At 36.9% G+C, this 16369-nt stretch overlaps 1 protein-coding gene across 1 annotated transcript; it reads left to right on the top strand.

The window, feature by feature from the left end:
- Positions 1-9297: 9297 nt before the first annotated feature.
- On the top strand, positions 9298-10746 carry LOC126796996 (G-type lectin S-receptor-like serine/threonine-protein kinase At2g19130). The gene is made up of 2 exons (XM_050523695.1): positions 9298-9562; positions 9704-10746. The coding sequence occupies exons 1-2, from the start codon at positions 9298-9300 to the stop codon at positions 10744-10746; spliced, it is 1308 nt and encodes a 435-aa protein (XP_050379652.1).
- The last annotated feature ends 5623 nt before the right edge of the window (positions 10747-16369 follow it).

The raw sequence follows: 16369 nt of genomic DNA, 5'->3' as shown, positions 1-16369 counted from the left end.
AACTTGATTTCTTAGCACCTGGTGACTTTGTAGACTATTACATTGGCATCTGGTATGAAATTGTACCCAATGAAACAGTTGTGTGGGTAAAATGCCTGGTGTTGCTTATCAGATTCTGAGTCTTTGGCTGTTGTCTGTTGATAACATTGACCAATGTAGATTAGCATGCTTAAAAAAATTGATTAGGCACTGCATTTGGTTATGGCAATCAGTGGCTGTTTTAAAATGGGGATCTATTTAATCTTAAGCAACCACCGCCACAAAATTAGAGAAAAAAGGACTGCTTGGATACACTTGCAGGGTGTTTCTAAATCATAAACCTTGCCCTGGTAAGGAAATGGTCCGCAGACGCATCAGTACCCGGAAAGGACAGACGAGTTGTTACAAACATGAGACTGGTGAAAGGAACAATACAGCCCAAAACTGGGAGACATTGGTTTTGCCATATCATTTTTGTAAATGTTGCAACAGTAGCATATCTTGCGCCAGAATGGTTTCTGGAAGCCATCAAACCAATTTCTGATGTCTATAAGCACACCAATCTGTGTTAATTGAAGTATATCTGAGATGGAGAAAAACAGACTGCTTAGATGAGTACTTTGAAAATTAATGTCCGATTGGAGTTGCAGGTGCAGTTGCTAAAAGAGAAGTTGTGGTGTGTACGAGATATTCAGAATTCAGATTGATAGTCCAACAATGAGGCAGATTGTTCAATTTCTGAAGGGAGTTTCAACTTTCAACTGTCAGTAAGTGTACACCAATCCCTCCAACACCTTACAGAGAGTACATGAATACCATCAATTTTCAGGAGACTACATCCGGTGATATCTCCAGGGTGCAATTATAACAAGCATGTAACTACTAATTAATAGCAAACAATGTCCTATCCTCAGTTTTTTAATGCAATATGATGGGACTATATGTTATGCACCAATAGACTCTACATCCTCATGTATAGGGTTATTCAGTATCATCGGTATTAATTAAGGGAACAACCCTTATGGAACTGTCAAGCTGCTATTTCCTTTTTTATCCCTCCTAAATCTGAAACATAATAATTTAACAAATGGATAAAACAGTAAAAAAACAATATCATGATAAATATTTCTTTTGTATAAATGTATTTTATCCTATAAATGTGGAAATTGAACGTTTCTAACAGTCATGACACAATTAGATAAGTAGTTGGGAGAGTTATATCAATAAATTGTATGTGGAATTATGAATCGATCCATAGCAAACCAAGTTACTTATAAACACATCAAACTCCTTACATTCATAAGACCACAATGAAAACTAGTATCAGAAACCACTTGATATTCCAGTCTGTGCTACTCACGTTGTGTTACACTCTTTGTACTCTCAAGGCTATTGAGATTCTGTTACCAAGCCAATCTCTCAGTGGAGACCAGAAGATCACCTCTCCTGGTGGCATTTTCGAACTTGGTTTCTTCACACCAGGTAACTCTCAAGACTATTACATCGGCATCTGGTACAAAAATCTACCCACCTGGACAGTTGTTTAGGTGGCAAACAGAAACCAACCGATCACTGATCCAACTTCATCATTCTTTGTGCTCCTTGAAAGTGGAAATTTGACCTTAAACAACCCCTCATCCATGGCAATATGTCAACAAATTCAATGTCACAGGCTAGAAATAGTACTACAGCCATGCTTCTTGATGATGGCAACTTTGTCATTAGAGATGCATCTACAGTACTATGGCAGAGTTTCGATCATCCAACCGATACTTGGCTTCCTGGTGCAACACTTGGATATAACAAGCTTACCAAGCAAATTCTTAGTCTTACTCCCTGGAGAAGTCCACAACATCCAGCACCTGGTCCCTTTTCTTTTCTGCTGCAAGAAACATGTCTTCAGCTACTATGGAATAGTTCTCAAACTTACTGGAACAGCGGTAATTGGACAGGGAAGACATTCAGCCATATCGAAAGTGTTCAAGAAGAGCATGTTCCCTCAATTTTCTCCATTGTTCTAAATGAGACTGGAGGCTACCTTAGGTACGCAGTTCGTCCTTCTGCCTTTCCTGATCCCATTATTAGGAATCATATCTTTATTAGGTACATGATAGAAACCACTGTAAATCAAATTGCATGATATGAGTACAAAACCAAAAATCATATGCATAACAACTAATCGTTAATTTAGTGAATGAGATTAACTTACCATCTTCATGAACGACGACACCGTGATCCATTGTGCCTTAATCCGAAGTCACAAGGTGCTAGGCAAGGTCTTCTGTTAGTCACTACTCTCTGCTTTCTCAATGGACAGAAACTCACGCAGATAACTCGTAGTGATAACAAGGATATTTACTATCTATATATAGAAAATCTTTAACCCTTAAGAGTCATTCCATTAAAGACATCTTGTAAGTTAAGTCATCTTATTTAGATTCCTGATTCAACACTGATTTGTAGTCTTGCTTCTAGACTTAAATTAGGATTCCTTACCATAATGATATAATACACGAAATCATTAGGAACTAGATATAATACTATCTTTGTTTTCATGTAGAAATAGATTATGACATTAAACATGATAATCATATAATATCTGATATGTCCAAAATTGATCTAACAATCTCCCACTTGGACAATCACTTCCGGTTTATGAAAATCAAGTTCCTGTAATGTCAGAAATATACTACCTACTGTAGTGCGCGCCAGAAACAATTGAATCAAAAATCTCATCACAACATGCTCACCTTACAGTTACTTATGCAGAACAAGAAACGAGTTACACTTTAACAAAAATGCAGAGTTTCTTTGCTACAACATAAGCTCCTGCAAAATACACATGTCTAAAAACCTCAGTATTGAGATATATATATATATAATGTGTATTAACAAGTATAGAATATATATACATCAAGTCCTACCGTATGTTCTAAAACCAGAACTTCAAGCAATAAACTGGACATCAATGACTTTATAACTTGCTTAAACCATATCATCATGCTAGACATGATTAAAGTCATCTGATATGCAAGTATATATACAACTGTAACTTAGTTGTGTAAGTTTTTCAGAAACTAATGTAAAGCTGCAGCATGACATAACAATTCTGAAATACCTCAAGACTTTATTTAAAACAAGGAAAACTGTTATCCCAAGGATAATTTAAGCAAGAACTCAAAACTTGTAAATTTTAGTTTGCTCCTACTGGACTTAGCTCTTACTGACCTCAAGCATCTAAGTTAGGTAAAATGCATATGCTCTCTATGTGTTTCTTAAACACTTTAACTGGTAATGCTTTTGTGAAAGGATCAGCTAGTTGTGAGTTTGTATCTATGCTTAGAGCCACTAACTCACCCCTTTTAACCCTCTCCCTAACACTGTAATACTTTAAATCTATGTGCTTGGAATTGATAGATCTCTTATTGTTCTTGCAGAAGTACACAGCTGCTTCATTGTCACAAAAACTTCCAATTTGTCTTCCACAATGTGACTGAGTACTTGAGTTTGCTGTAGAAAATTCCTTATCCATACCCCTTCACACACTGCTTCATATACTGCTATGTACTCAGCTTGCATGGTTGAGGTTGTGATCAATGTCTGCTTCATGGTTTTCCAAGCAATAGCTCCTCCTGCTAGCATGTATATGTATCCACAAGTGGACTTCTTTGAATCAGGATAATTCCCTGCAAAATCAGAATCTGAAAATCCAATAACATTCAAATCCTTGACTTGTCTGTAAACTAGCATGTGATTCTTTGTCTTCTGTAGATACCTCAACACCTTTTTTCCTGCAACTCAGTGTTTATAACCTGGATTAGATTGAAACCTTGATAACATCCCAACTGCAAAAGCTAAGTCAGGTCTTGTGCAAACTTGAGCATACATGAGGCTTCCAACTAATCTTGCATAAGGCTTTGACTTCATGTTCTCCTTCTCAGTTTCAGTTTGTGGCTGTTGACCTTTTGTGAGCTTGTCACTTTTAGACATTGGAACTTCTCCTCCAGAGCACTGTTCCATACTAAATCTCTTTAGAACTTTAGAAATGTAATTTTCTTAGGACAATCGCAACAGTTTCTGTGCTCTATCTCTTTTAATCTCAATCCCTAGTACATATGATGCTTCACCTAGATCTTTCATGTCAAAATTCTTTGATAGAAAGCTTTTGGTATCTTTTAGCAGTTTTAGATTGCTGCTAGCCAAAAGTATATCATCAACATATAGTACTAATAAAATAAATTGATCTCTAACTGTTTTTAAATAAACACACTCATCAACTAGATTTTCAGTGAATCCAAAAGAGGAAATCACTGAGTCAAATTTCTTGTACCACTGCCTAGAAGCTTGCTTGAGTCCATAAATTGATTTCTTTAGCTTGCAGACCAAATTCTCATTCCCTACTTCTATAAATCCCTCTGGTTGTTTCATGTAGTTGCAAGCCTCAAGCTCTCCATTTAAGTTGGCTGTCTTGACATCAATTTGGTGTAGCTCCATATCATAGTGTGCAACTAACGTCATAATAATCCTAAAAGAATCTTTACAGGAAACTGGAGAAAAAGTCTTAGTGTAGTCTATGCCTTCTTTCTGCGTAAATCCTTTTGCAACTAACCTTGCCTTGTGTCTTTCAGTGTTTCCTGTTGCATCTTTCTTGGTTTTGTAAACCCACTTGCAGCCAATTGCTTTCTGTCTTGGATCAGCTTCAACTAATTCCCAAACTCCATTTTTCTCCATTGACTCAATTTCAGATTTCATAGCTTCTTGCCACTTCTCTGACTCAACACATTCTGTAGCTTGACCAAAATTTATTGGATCATTGTCTTCTGCACAATCTTCTACTACGTCTGCCTCAGTTAGATAACTGATAATGTAAGGACAATTTTCCCCCTCAAATTTTGCTTTTCTAGCTCTTTCGGATCTTCTAAGCATAGGATTTTGAGGAAGAGCTTGAATTGGATTATTTTGAGGTTGTGGAGGTTGTGGAATTAGATTAGGTTCTACTACAGGTGCCACTACAGCAATGGGAGGATTCTGAACAACTATATTGTTTTTTGGATTGTCAATTGGCATTCCTTGATCAATTTCTTGATCATCTGCATCTTGATTTTCTCTAATGATGACATCTGCTAATTCATTATCAGTATCAAAATGTAATTTATTTGCTAAATCCTCATCCATCACAAGTTCTTCAAAATCTGAGGATAAATCCTCATAAATTGTATTGTGAATTTTCTCATTTATGAATTTTACTTGATGAGTTTCAAATATTCTGGGTGAGTGTTTAGCATAATATAGCTTGTAACATTTAGATTTATCTGGATAACCTATGACATAGCAGCTAACAGACTTTTCATCAAGCTTGCTCATTTTTGGATTATAAATCCGAGCTTCTGCTTGACAACCCCATACATGACAATGAAAAAGACTTGGTTTTCTACCACACCATAATTCAAAAGAAGTTTTCTCTATGGCTTTACTTGGTGTTCTGTTGCAAATATAATTTGCAGTTTTTAAAGCCTCTCCCCATAAGAATTTTGGCAACCCAGTAGTACACATCATACACCTAACCATATTTAGAAGGTATCTATTCTCTCTCTGCAACACCATTTTATTGGGGATTATAGGGTGTTGTATATTGAGCTTTAATTTCATGCTCTTGCAGATACAAGGAAAAAGGACTCTTTTGTTGACCTTTTTCTGTATATTTTCCATAAAATTCCCCACCTCTATCTAATCTTACTGTTTTGATCTTTTTCTCTAGTTGATTATCTACCTCAGCCTTATAGATTTGAAAAGCTTTAAGTGCCTGTGATTTTTCTAAGAGTAGAGAAACATAACCGTATCTAGAGAAATCATCAATGAATATAATGAAATACACATTTCCATAGATATTTTGGTGTTTAAATGGACCACAAATATCAATGTGTATGAGTTCCAACAACTCTTTACTTCTTACTGCAGTCTTTTTCCGTTTGTTTGTCATCTTACCCTTAAAACATTCAATACAATCATGAAGGTCTGAAAAGTCTAATGCGTTTAAAATGTTGTACCTTACTAATAGTTTCAGTCTCTCTTTGTATACATGGCATAATCTTCTATGCCATAAATATGCAGATTTTTCATTGTTCCTAGTTCTCTTAACACCAGTTAAGGTGCTAGTACTTTTAGTGTTATCTGTTTCAACAAAAGAAATATCTTGTTGAGATATTGAACAATTTAACTTTATATGATCATCCAGTTTCTCTTTATTTCGAAAAATAAAAATTCCTTTATTTTCAATCAAAAAACTACATCCAGTTTTAACCAATTGAGAAACTAAAACTAAATTCCTTCTCATGTAAGGTACATAATAAACGTTATTCAAAACTAGAAATTTTCCAGATCCTAAATCAAGCCTAAGACATCCTGCAGCTTTTACTGCGACTTTCATCCCGTTTTCAACACGCAAGCTAACATCCTCACTTCTTGGAGTCCTGGTCTTTTTCAACCCCTGTAAGGAATTAGTTATGTGAATAGGTGACCCGGAATCAATCCACCAAGATTGTGGATTGACATTAACAAGATCAACTTCTAAAGAAAAAACTGTATTAGAAATAATCTTACCCTTTTTAGCTAGCCAAGCCTTATAGCCAGTACAATCCTTTTTCATGTGACTTACTTTCTTACAAAAATAGCACTTGAATCTGAATGGTTTGTTATCCTTTGGCCCTGTGGTTGCTGATGTCTTAGAGATGATCTTGTTAGGCTTAAGCTTGTTTTGTGGATATGACTTCCTTTTCTTAGGCTTTTTAAGCAGGTAAATGGTTGGGGTTTGCTTCTTAATCCTCTCCTCCTCATCAGAACAGATGGCTATTAGTTCATCTAGAGTCCAGTTTTCTTTTTGAGCATTATAGCTAGTCCTGAGATGGTCAAAACTGCTTGGGAGTGTGTCCAGTGCATGATACACCAGCAAGGTGTCCTGTACTCCTACCATCATCTCTTTAAGCCTATTGTTGATATTAATCAACTTTAATAAATGCTCCATGACTCCTCCAGTTCCTGAGTATTGCAGGTTATGATATTCCTTGTTTAGCCTAGCTATCTTAGCTTTCTCACTCTCCTTGAACTTAGCTGACACGGCCTCCAGAAAATCAGTAGCAAATTCCGGCTCAGCCACGCATTCTCTAATGCTTTTAGACATAGACTGCCTAATAACATTCTTAGCCATCATGTTTGAATGCATCCACTTCTTATAGTTAGCTTTGATTGTGGTTTTATCATTTTCTGCTGGGGTTTCAGGTCTATCCTCTTGAAAACAATAGCCTATCTTATCATTCATGGTGATATAGGTTTCTACAGAATCCCTGCAAGCTCTAAAGTTTGACCCAGTAAGCATTAAAACACTATTGAAGGTGAGGTAGGTGCTACCTAAAGAGCAAAAGAAAATTTTGTGAGTTCTTAGCTTTCAGTGTTTTCTGTTTTGTCATACAATGCCAATCAAGACAAGCATAAAACAAAAAAAACAAAAATACTATAAAACAACACAGTCATATACTTGCATGTAATTCAATCCATAACTTTAATCAACATTAAGCAATACTTTTGAGCAATTACTTAATATCTTGTAATTCTTTTCAATAAGCCACACAAGATAAAAACATGTTATCCAAAGAATCAAATCAACATCGTTAGACAGAAGATCTAATTTCAAGTATCCGAATTTATTTTCATCAAATATGCTTATTGTTGTCTGTATTCTAAAATCATATTTTAACCACTTCTTTGGAAGAATAAAATATGAATTTCAAAACATATAACACAACTTTTCAGTTTGTTATCTTGAAAATTCCCTGCAGATATCGAAGAAGAATGCTTTGTGCAATATGTTCAATTATACCAACAGGAAACCACAAACCAATTTTGAGCTGATAACTTTGTTTTCTACACAGATAATCTTTATAAGAAAACTAAGCTCTGTGCCTTGTAAACCTTTTACAATGTATAAAATTGGAAGATTTTAAATTTCTGCATACATTGTCAATCAATTACAGCACACACATAGAATGCAATCATTCAATTCATTCAATTCAACCATAGAGTATATAACTGCATAGAAAATTAAATTTCCCAGCCATACAGGAACCACACGTCAACCACAATCCAAGTCTCTAAGCTACTCTTAAAAGCACACTGGGTGTGCTCTAGGGTTCTTATGTATATTCATATATATATATATATATATATACTTCATATAATCTGCTTGAATTGAAATCGGAAAACCTTTAAGAAAAACCTATTTTGCTTTTTCCCCAAATTTGCTGCAGTTTTTGAGCAGAAGCATAGAACAAATTTTTGAATCAGTAGCAATTCCCTTTGGGTTATGAATCTAGTAAGAGACGTAAAGGTCTCAATCGCTTTCGATCTAGTCATCTTCCCAAATCCAGAAACTCAACGTTGTGAAAAACACAACGGCTAAAAAAATTTCTGGGTTGTTATTCTTGAGTTCGGATTTGGTTGAGACCGGATCCGCGTGTTTGCAACCGGTTTAACCCGTAAAGCAAAATTCCTCAGTAGTAACTCTCGCGACCAGCAGTAACGCTCGGGACCAGCAGTGACGCTCGCGACCCTCAGTCACGCTCGCGATCCTCAGTGACGCTCGCGACCACCAGTGACGCTCGCGACCATCAAGTACATCTCCCTTTTTTTTTGTTAAAATCTAAAACCGATTTTTAGTTATGCAAAACTGAAAATGTTTGTGCTCATAAGTGCTCTGATACCATATGTAAATCAAATTACATGATATTAGTACAAAACCAAAGATCATATGCATAACAACTAATCGTTAATTTAGTAAATGAGATTAACTTACCATCTTCATGAACGACGACACCGTGATCCATTATGCCTTAATCCGAAGTCACAAGGTGCTAGGCAAGGTCTTCTGTTAGTCACTACTCTCTGCTTTCTCAATGGACAGAAACTCACGCAGATAACTCGTAGTGATAACAGGGATGTTTACCATCTATATATAGAAAATCTTTAACCCTTAAGAGTCATTCCATTAAAGACATCTTGTAAGTTAAGTCATCTTATTTAGATTCCTGATTCAACACTGATTTATAGTCTTGCTTCTAGACTTAAATTAGGATTCCTTACCATAATGATATAATACACGAAATCATTAGGAACTAGATTTGATACTATCTTTTTTTTCATGTATAAATAGATTATGACATTAAATATGATAATCATATAATATGTGATATGTCCAAAATTGATCTAATAACCACTGGTCAAATGAAGTTCTTTATCATAAGGAATGGCCAATGGAATTTACTATGGATGGATCCAAGCGAAGAATGTGATGTTTATGCTTCCTGTGGTGCTTTTAGTGCATGCAACCAACATGACCTTCCTCGGTGTGGCTGTCTAAAAGGATTCAAACCGAAAATTCCTAAAGAATGGGAATTAGAAGATCACACAGATGGCTGTGGGAGGAAAACTTCATTTAATTGCAGTGATGAGGGAAGTTCAGCATTCCTGGTGATGAAGAGTACTACCTATCCCGACAGTCCCAACTCTTTGGTAGTTGATAACATTGGCAAATGTAGATTAGCTTGCTTGAAAAATTGCTCATGCACTGCTTTTGCTTATGATAATCAGTGTCTGATTTGGTGGGGTGATCTGTTTAATGTCAAGAAACTATCATCTGATGGAGTGATAAGAAGAGTTTGGTATCTATGAGTAGCAGCATCTGAGAAGAGAAACACCGCTTGGATTGTGGTTGGAGTACTTGCAGCCATCGTTACATTCTTCATCACTGTGCTGGTAGTTGTCAGATGGAGACAGTTTGTTAGAGCATTGGAGTCTTTTGAGCATTCTCTAGTTGTTTTCAACTACTGGGATTTAAAAAAAGCAACACGAAACTTCTCAGAGAAACTTGGAGAAGGAGCTTCCAGTTCTGTTTTCAAGGGGATATTGCCGGATTCAACACCCATAGCAGTAAAACAACCAAAGAGTCTGCGGCAGGTTGAAAAGCAATTTCAGTCTGAAGTCAGAACTCTTGGTGCAATACAACACATCAATCTTCTCCGCCTTCGTGGGTTTTGTGCAGATTCTACAAGAAGACTCTTAGTTTATGACTATGTGCCTAATGGCTCTCTACAATCTGTTTTACTTCAAAAGAATCCACTAATGTTAGACTGGAAAGCAAGATATCATATTGCCATAGGCATTGCAAGAGGATTAGCTTACCTCCATGAGGACTGTAGAGATTGTATAATACACTGTGACATTAAGCCAGAGAACATTTTGTTGGATGAAGAATATAATCCAAAAATTGCAGATTTTGGTCTTGCAAAACTCATTGGCAGACACCACAGTCGAGTTCTGACAACTTTGAGAGGAACTGCTGGCTACCTTGCTCCAGAATGTTTTACATGTGAGGCGATCACGGCAAAAGCTGATGTCTTCCGCTATGGAAAGTTGTTGTTTGAGGTTATATCTAGAAGGAGAAATAGTGAAGGAATAGATGATGAACTAGAAGACTACACTCCTAACCGGGTTGCAAATGTAGTAGCTAAAGGAGAAGATGTTCTTACCTTGGTTGATTACAGGTTGGAAGGTAATGCTGACAGAGATGAACTTAAAGTTGCATGTTGGTGTATTCAAGACAATGTTTTCAGATGCGAAGGCGAAGGCGAAGGCGACATGGTCAAGCCTCACAAGGCGAGAGCATCGGCGTGCAAAGGCGATTTAAGGCGATCGCCTTTCCAACAAACATTAATTTAATACAATACATTTTCAAATAATATGAATATCCTTCAAAATATGTAAATATGTCATTATAACCATAACATTCATCCAAAATAAGGTTCTAATCAAATTATAGAATTAATATATAGAGTCATACTAAATTAAATGCAACAGCTACACTTCAATGCGTTCAATCTTCTTGTTCAATCTTCATCATCATATCCACTCACACCCACATGAATATCATTACAATCATCAATGTTCAATGCATCAATATGTGGATGTAAAGTAAGGTCTTCAATCTCATCTTCATTCCTAAGTAATGAATCCAATGTTTTAATTTTCTTCTTGGATTTGGATTTTTCTTTACCTAAAAAAACGTACTAGTATAAATATGGATTGATACGTATATTCTAAACAAACTAAATAACATGAGGATGAATAAGAAAGTACTTACTTGAGCTTTCAACATTCGTCCTTTTAGAAGAAGGTGCGTAAGAGGGCTCATCAAATCTCATGTCATCATCCGACAAAGGAACATCATCTATTGTTGGCTCATCTAGTGGCTCTACACATATAGGAACTCTAGTTGACAAATTTTATTCATAACATTCAATCGGTACATTCCCTATAGCTTCCACCTCAAACACACATTCTTCAAGCCAAGAGAGATCATTTGGCAATATAGGATCTTCCACCTCTGATATCCATTCATCATCGGAATCGATTTCTTCCACTAAAATGAGATCAAGCTTCTTCACTCGTCTTCTAATATTTCTTTCCCTTAGTAAAGAGTTGTACTTGACATAAACCAATGCATTTAATCTTTTGTGCTCAAGTCGGTTCCTTTTCTTAGTGTGAATCTAAAACAAACATAAAAATAAATTTAGATGACATAAATATGCTACTAATTATATAAATTGGTAATGATTAAGCAATTACTTACCGACTCAAAGGTACTCCAATTCATCTCGCATCCAGAGGCACTACATGTTAGGCTAAGTACACGGATAGCAAACTTTGTAAACTCAGGTGTTTCCTCTCCAAAACGCTCCTACCAATTCGCTGAAAATATAAATTATATTTAAGTTGTAAATAATAGAATATAGACAATTGTATTATAAAGAATAATATATGAGGCATTACCTTGACTTCTTAGCTTCCTGGAATGTATTGCTATCTTACTTCCAAACTCTCCAAGGCATTTATCAAACATCTCCAATTGGATACAAGCCCTTAGCCGATCCTCAAATGACATCATTTTATCCATGCATTCATGCAATCCTTTCTTGACTTCTAAAACAGTTGAGAAGTTGTCTTCATAATGTAGTTGAGGGTTTAGAAAATATCCGGCAGCATGCAAAGATTGATGTAGTTGAGGAGTCTATCTTGCATCAATTTTGTTCCAAATTGGTTGATAATGTCTAGGGTTCTTCTTCAATCCAAATGCAATCTTCTCCTTTGCGGCATCCATTAATTCATATATGTAGCCCATACAGGTCTTACCTCCGAATCAACCTCCCTCAAAACACACACTAATGGCATCACACCCTTCACACAAAATGCAACATCACTCCAAAAGTTTTTTTCAAATAGAACAATTGCATTAGCCCCTATGCCTTCATGACTTTTTACAAAAGGACCATCAATCCACTTCTTACTGTTAAACATCATTTGAAGAGGTTGTTTTTTGTTATAGATACTTTGAAGGGTGAGAAAGGAAGTTGCAAAGCGAGTTACCGCCGTACGAATGATCTCACTTGTTGTTTGTGAATTCCCTCATGAGAGAAAGGACCCAAGTGTGACCATAGAGAAACGTCACCACTTTCTTAGCACTTGCAATGGTCTTCTCAAATATGATTAGCTTGCTAATATCTTCAAGCATAAGATCAATACAATGTGCTGCACATGAAGTCCACCACAACTTCAACCTCCTTTGCATAAGTCTAAGGCCCGCATTTTTATAATTTGATGCATTATCGGTGATTATTTGAACTACATTCTCTTCCCCAACTTCTCTAACCACTTCATCTAAATACTTTAGCATTAAACTACTATTTTTATACTACCGGATGCATCAATGGACTTCAAAAAGAAAGTACCTGCCGGACTATTCACAAGAAAATTAAGAAGTACTCTACCCTTTCCATCGGTCCAACCATCCGACATGATAGAACACCCATATTTCTCCCAAGCTTTCTTATGCTCTAACAAATACTTATCAATATCTTCAACTTCTTTCCTAAGAATCCAAGTCCTTAATTCATGCATAGAAGGAGGCTTGAACCCTACACCATACTTGGCAATTCCCTCTACCATAGCTAACCAAAATGGATCATTAACCGTATTAAAAGGAAGCACCCTAGAAAACATAAAACACCCAACCATCCGACAAACTTCTTTTCTTAACTCTTTTTTGTAAGCTTCATTCAATACGGTTTGCCTAGGTTGAGAAGACACAAAACTATCAAGTGGTCCTTTGATTTTTGGTTGAGCATCACTACTCCCACATTCTTCTAATGAAGAATCTATACTATCACTTCCACCACCAATTCCTTTCCCAATCTCACGGAGCATAGCACATCTCTTAAATTTCAAATCCTTAAAGTCTTTTATAGCTAATTGATACTCATTCTTCACATCAGAAGGGACTTTATTACAGCTTTCATACCACCCGAAATACCTGCTAAATGATGCTTAAGTCTAGAAATAGTGACACTGCATACTTGATTACAAAAAATACATCTAAAATATTTCTCCCCTTCCATCTTTTTTGTAAATTTCCATGCTTTATCTCTTCCATCTACCATTTTCTCACTCATGACTAATATTCACAAACACCAACAAACACATACAACAAATGCTCAAAAACTATTAATCAAATTTATGGTATGTAGTCAACTAAAATCAAACAAATATATGCAAAAAGAAAATCAATTATTAAAAATGATTAAATTTGACTAACCTCAAAGCTAAGTAAATCTTCAAGTTTCAAATAGGCAAATTATAGGCAGCAAAAATTTTGATCTTCAATGGAGAGGAAGAGAGACTCACGGAGGCAGAGGGCAGAGAGAATGAGGGAGGCAGAGAGAATTCAGAAATGACATGCTAGGTTGAAATTTGATTCACTTGTATAATTGATAAAACCCTTTCTGTCGTTTGAAACTAAGCATATCGGAACCGTTTTGGTTAAATGAAAGGTGCCAAAATGACGTCGTTTTGGCCAAGAGAAAAAAACATTGCGTCTTCCTCTTCATCTCTTCTCTTCGACCCAGTAATCGCGCCGCCTGCTGCGATCCAAGAAGCGATGTTGCGAGCCCAGGAAGTGCGATGCTGCGATCCATGAAGAGGTCTTGCGAGGCTGCGATGGCCGGAGAACTGGTGTCTCTTCAATCAAGACGACGGCCGGAACACTCGAGAAGTCATCTCTTGGAGCCTGAAGAATCATGCGAGCCAAGAAGAAGTCTTGCCTCCTGCGAGGCTGTGACGTTCTGGCCGGAGCACTGGTCTCTTCGGAGCACTCTCAAATAACCCAAACCGACCTGCGACCTGGGTAGCTGCTGGGCCCGAGATTGAAGTCGATTCGCTTCGCATCGCTCCACCGCTCGCTCCGTCGCTCCGGCGGTCGCCTTTCCATCGCCTCGCCTGGGTTTGAGGCAGCGGGGCTTTTCTCCTTCGCTCCGCCGGAAGGTGCGCACCGGCGACGCCTCGGCGTCGCATCTGAAAACACTGATTCAAGATGAGGAGAAGGATAGGCCAACAATGAGGCAGGTTGTTCAAATTCTCGAAGGTGCTTTAGATGTTGGTATACCCCCAATCCCACAGTTTCTCCAGTCCCTTCGTGCAACTTCAGTGGAAGCTAACAATTACCAAGATTCTACTTCAAGTTCAGAAATCAAGTTCCTTAGCTGGTGAGTACGTGGCTTTGAATTAGGAGTGAACTTTAATTGTCACTAGTTGGACAAGAACTGTATTCAGTTACATATTTCCATACCCTACATTATCAATAAATTTTATGTGAAATATATGATATTGTATTGGATCACTGCAAGAAAACCTCATCCAGCTTTGTTCCATTACTTGAAATAATATACATTTCCATTCATTATTTTTGTGACAGTAAAAGAAAGATTTTTGAATATTTGGATCACTAAATTAGGTATGACATTTCAGATGGATGCATAATTGGCTAATCAGCTTCAGCCAATAAATTCCTGATCATTAATCAATAATTTTAATTCCCTACTAAATGAAGTAATGAACAAAAATTCCAGCTTATAAAGAAAATAACAGCAGAATTGCAGATCGATGTAGGCATATACCAATCTCTCACATAATCATCTTCAAATGTTCACAATGTTCGACCATGCTTTCCAGGAAATCCAACCCTTTCTGCCGTTTGAAGTTACAACTTATGAAGCTTTATATTTTACGGAGTCCATACAAACTAAGTGTCAGTTTAAATGCTCACGTAGTGTTCTTAAAATTTGTCAGACTATATACAGATATGTTTACCCTGACGTACTGCAGCTTTGATGCTGTGAGAAACAGTCTGTGGTTTGTTGTATCAGTCTATCAGATTTACAGCACCAGTATGTGATTTTGTATCATTTCAAAGTGGGTGGCTGAAAGAGTCATTTGATCAGTGTTCTGGTCCAACAGAATACAATGTCTTATGACTCTGTCATGGGAGTTGTAAGGTCAAAAGTCTCAACCCTCGAGGCTTCCCTATTGAGACCATGATGTAGATAGCTTGAACGAACAAGGTCCATAATCCCAGAGTGCAGAACTTCCGATAACAAGATAAGCCGAACAACTAAATTTGATCGTATGGGAACTGAAAAGAATTGACGAGGAACCAATGCTAGAACTTCACAGTCAATTCCAACATAGCAAGAGTCAACCGACCATGTAATCATGAAATCGAGGAAGTAAGGGTAGCGGCTCACAAGAGAACAGTAATTTCCAGTGTAAACATCACCATACCTGCTGTGAAGGCCTTGGTTCTTACACTTCAAAAGCACCAGCAGAATGATATAAACAAGCACCAAACATCCAATGCTACCATGGTCATCTTGTCTCCTCAAAAAGAATAATTTGGGTACAACCATGTCGTCCATTATGTGGAATAATATTATGGGCCAAGAAAATTGCCCAGCAAGGGTGTCTGGCGACTCTTCAAAGCGATCATTGTCATTATCCATAAGATTATATATATAATGAGATCCAAGGCTGCACGTTTATGTTTGCAACATGTTTAAGTCAGCTGCAACATACAAGGAAGCTCCAGCAAGAGAAGTTGTAATTGTGCTTTGACTGATGACAGATCATACACAAATACAAAGTCGTTCCCAGTTGACATTTTTAGCTTCCACCGAATAACTAGCACAAAAACAACAAGCATTAACAATCACAGTTCCCCATTTCTTCAACAGCCTTCCACCTTCTCAGTTATAACCAGTGCTACCACCACAGTGAACATCAACAAATGCCAAACCACAGCTAGTCCAGTATTGATCACTCAGAATTAATTCGAGTTTAATAACAGACAACAAATTGAAGTTCTTGCTTCAACAATTGTAGCCAAAGAATGACTTATAGTCAAGACGATATAGTCATGAAACTGACAACGTAACTCTTGATCATGAGGTGTTGGCAT

The sequence above is a fragment of the Argentina anserina genome, chromosome 6 (genome assembly GCF_933775445.1).
Source record: "Argentina anserina chromosome 6, drPotAnse1.1, whole genome shotgun sequence".
Lineage (NCBI taxonomy): Eukaryota > Viridiplantae > Streptophyta > Magnoliopsida > Rosales > Rosaceae > Argentina > Argentina anserina.
The sequence above is the reverse complement of the archived record's forward strand: the minus strand, read 5'-3'. Positions and strand labels throughout refer to the sequence as shown.

Excerpts from the sequence above, each read along its gene's own strand:
- LOC126796996 (XM_050523695.1), top strand. The coding sequence starts at position 9,298 with ATGGATCCAAGCGAAGAATGTGATGTTTATGCTTCCTGTGGTGCTTTT. Across the intron at positions 9,563-9,703 it reads AGTTGATAACATTGGCAAAT|CAGCATCTGAGAAGAGAAAC; the intron begins GTAGATTAGCTT and ends ATCTATGAGTAG.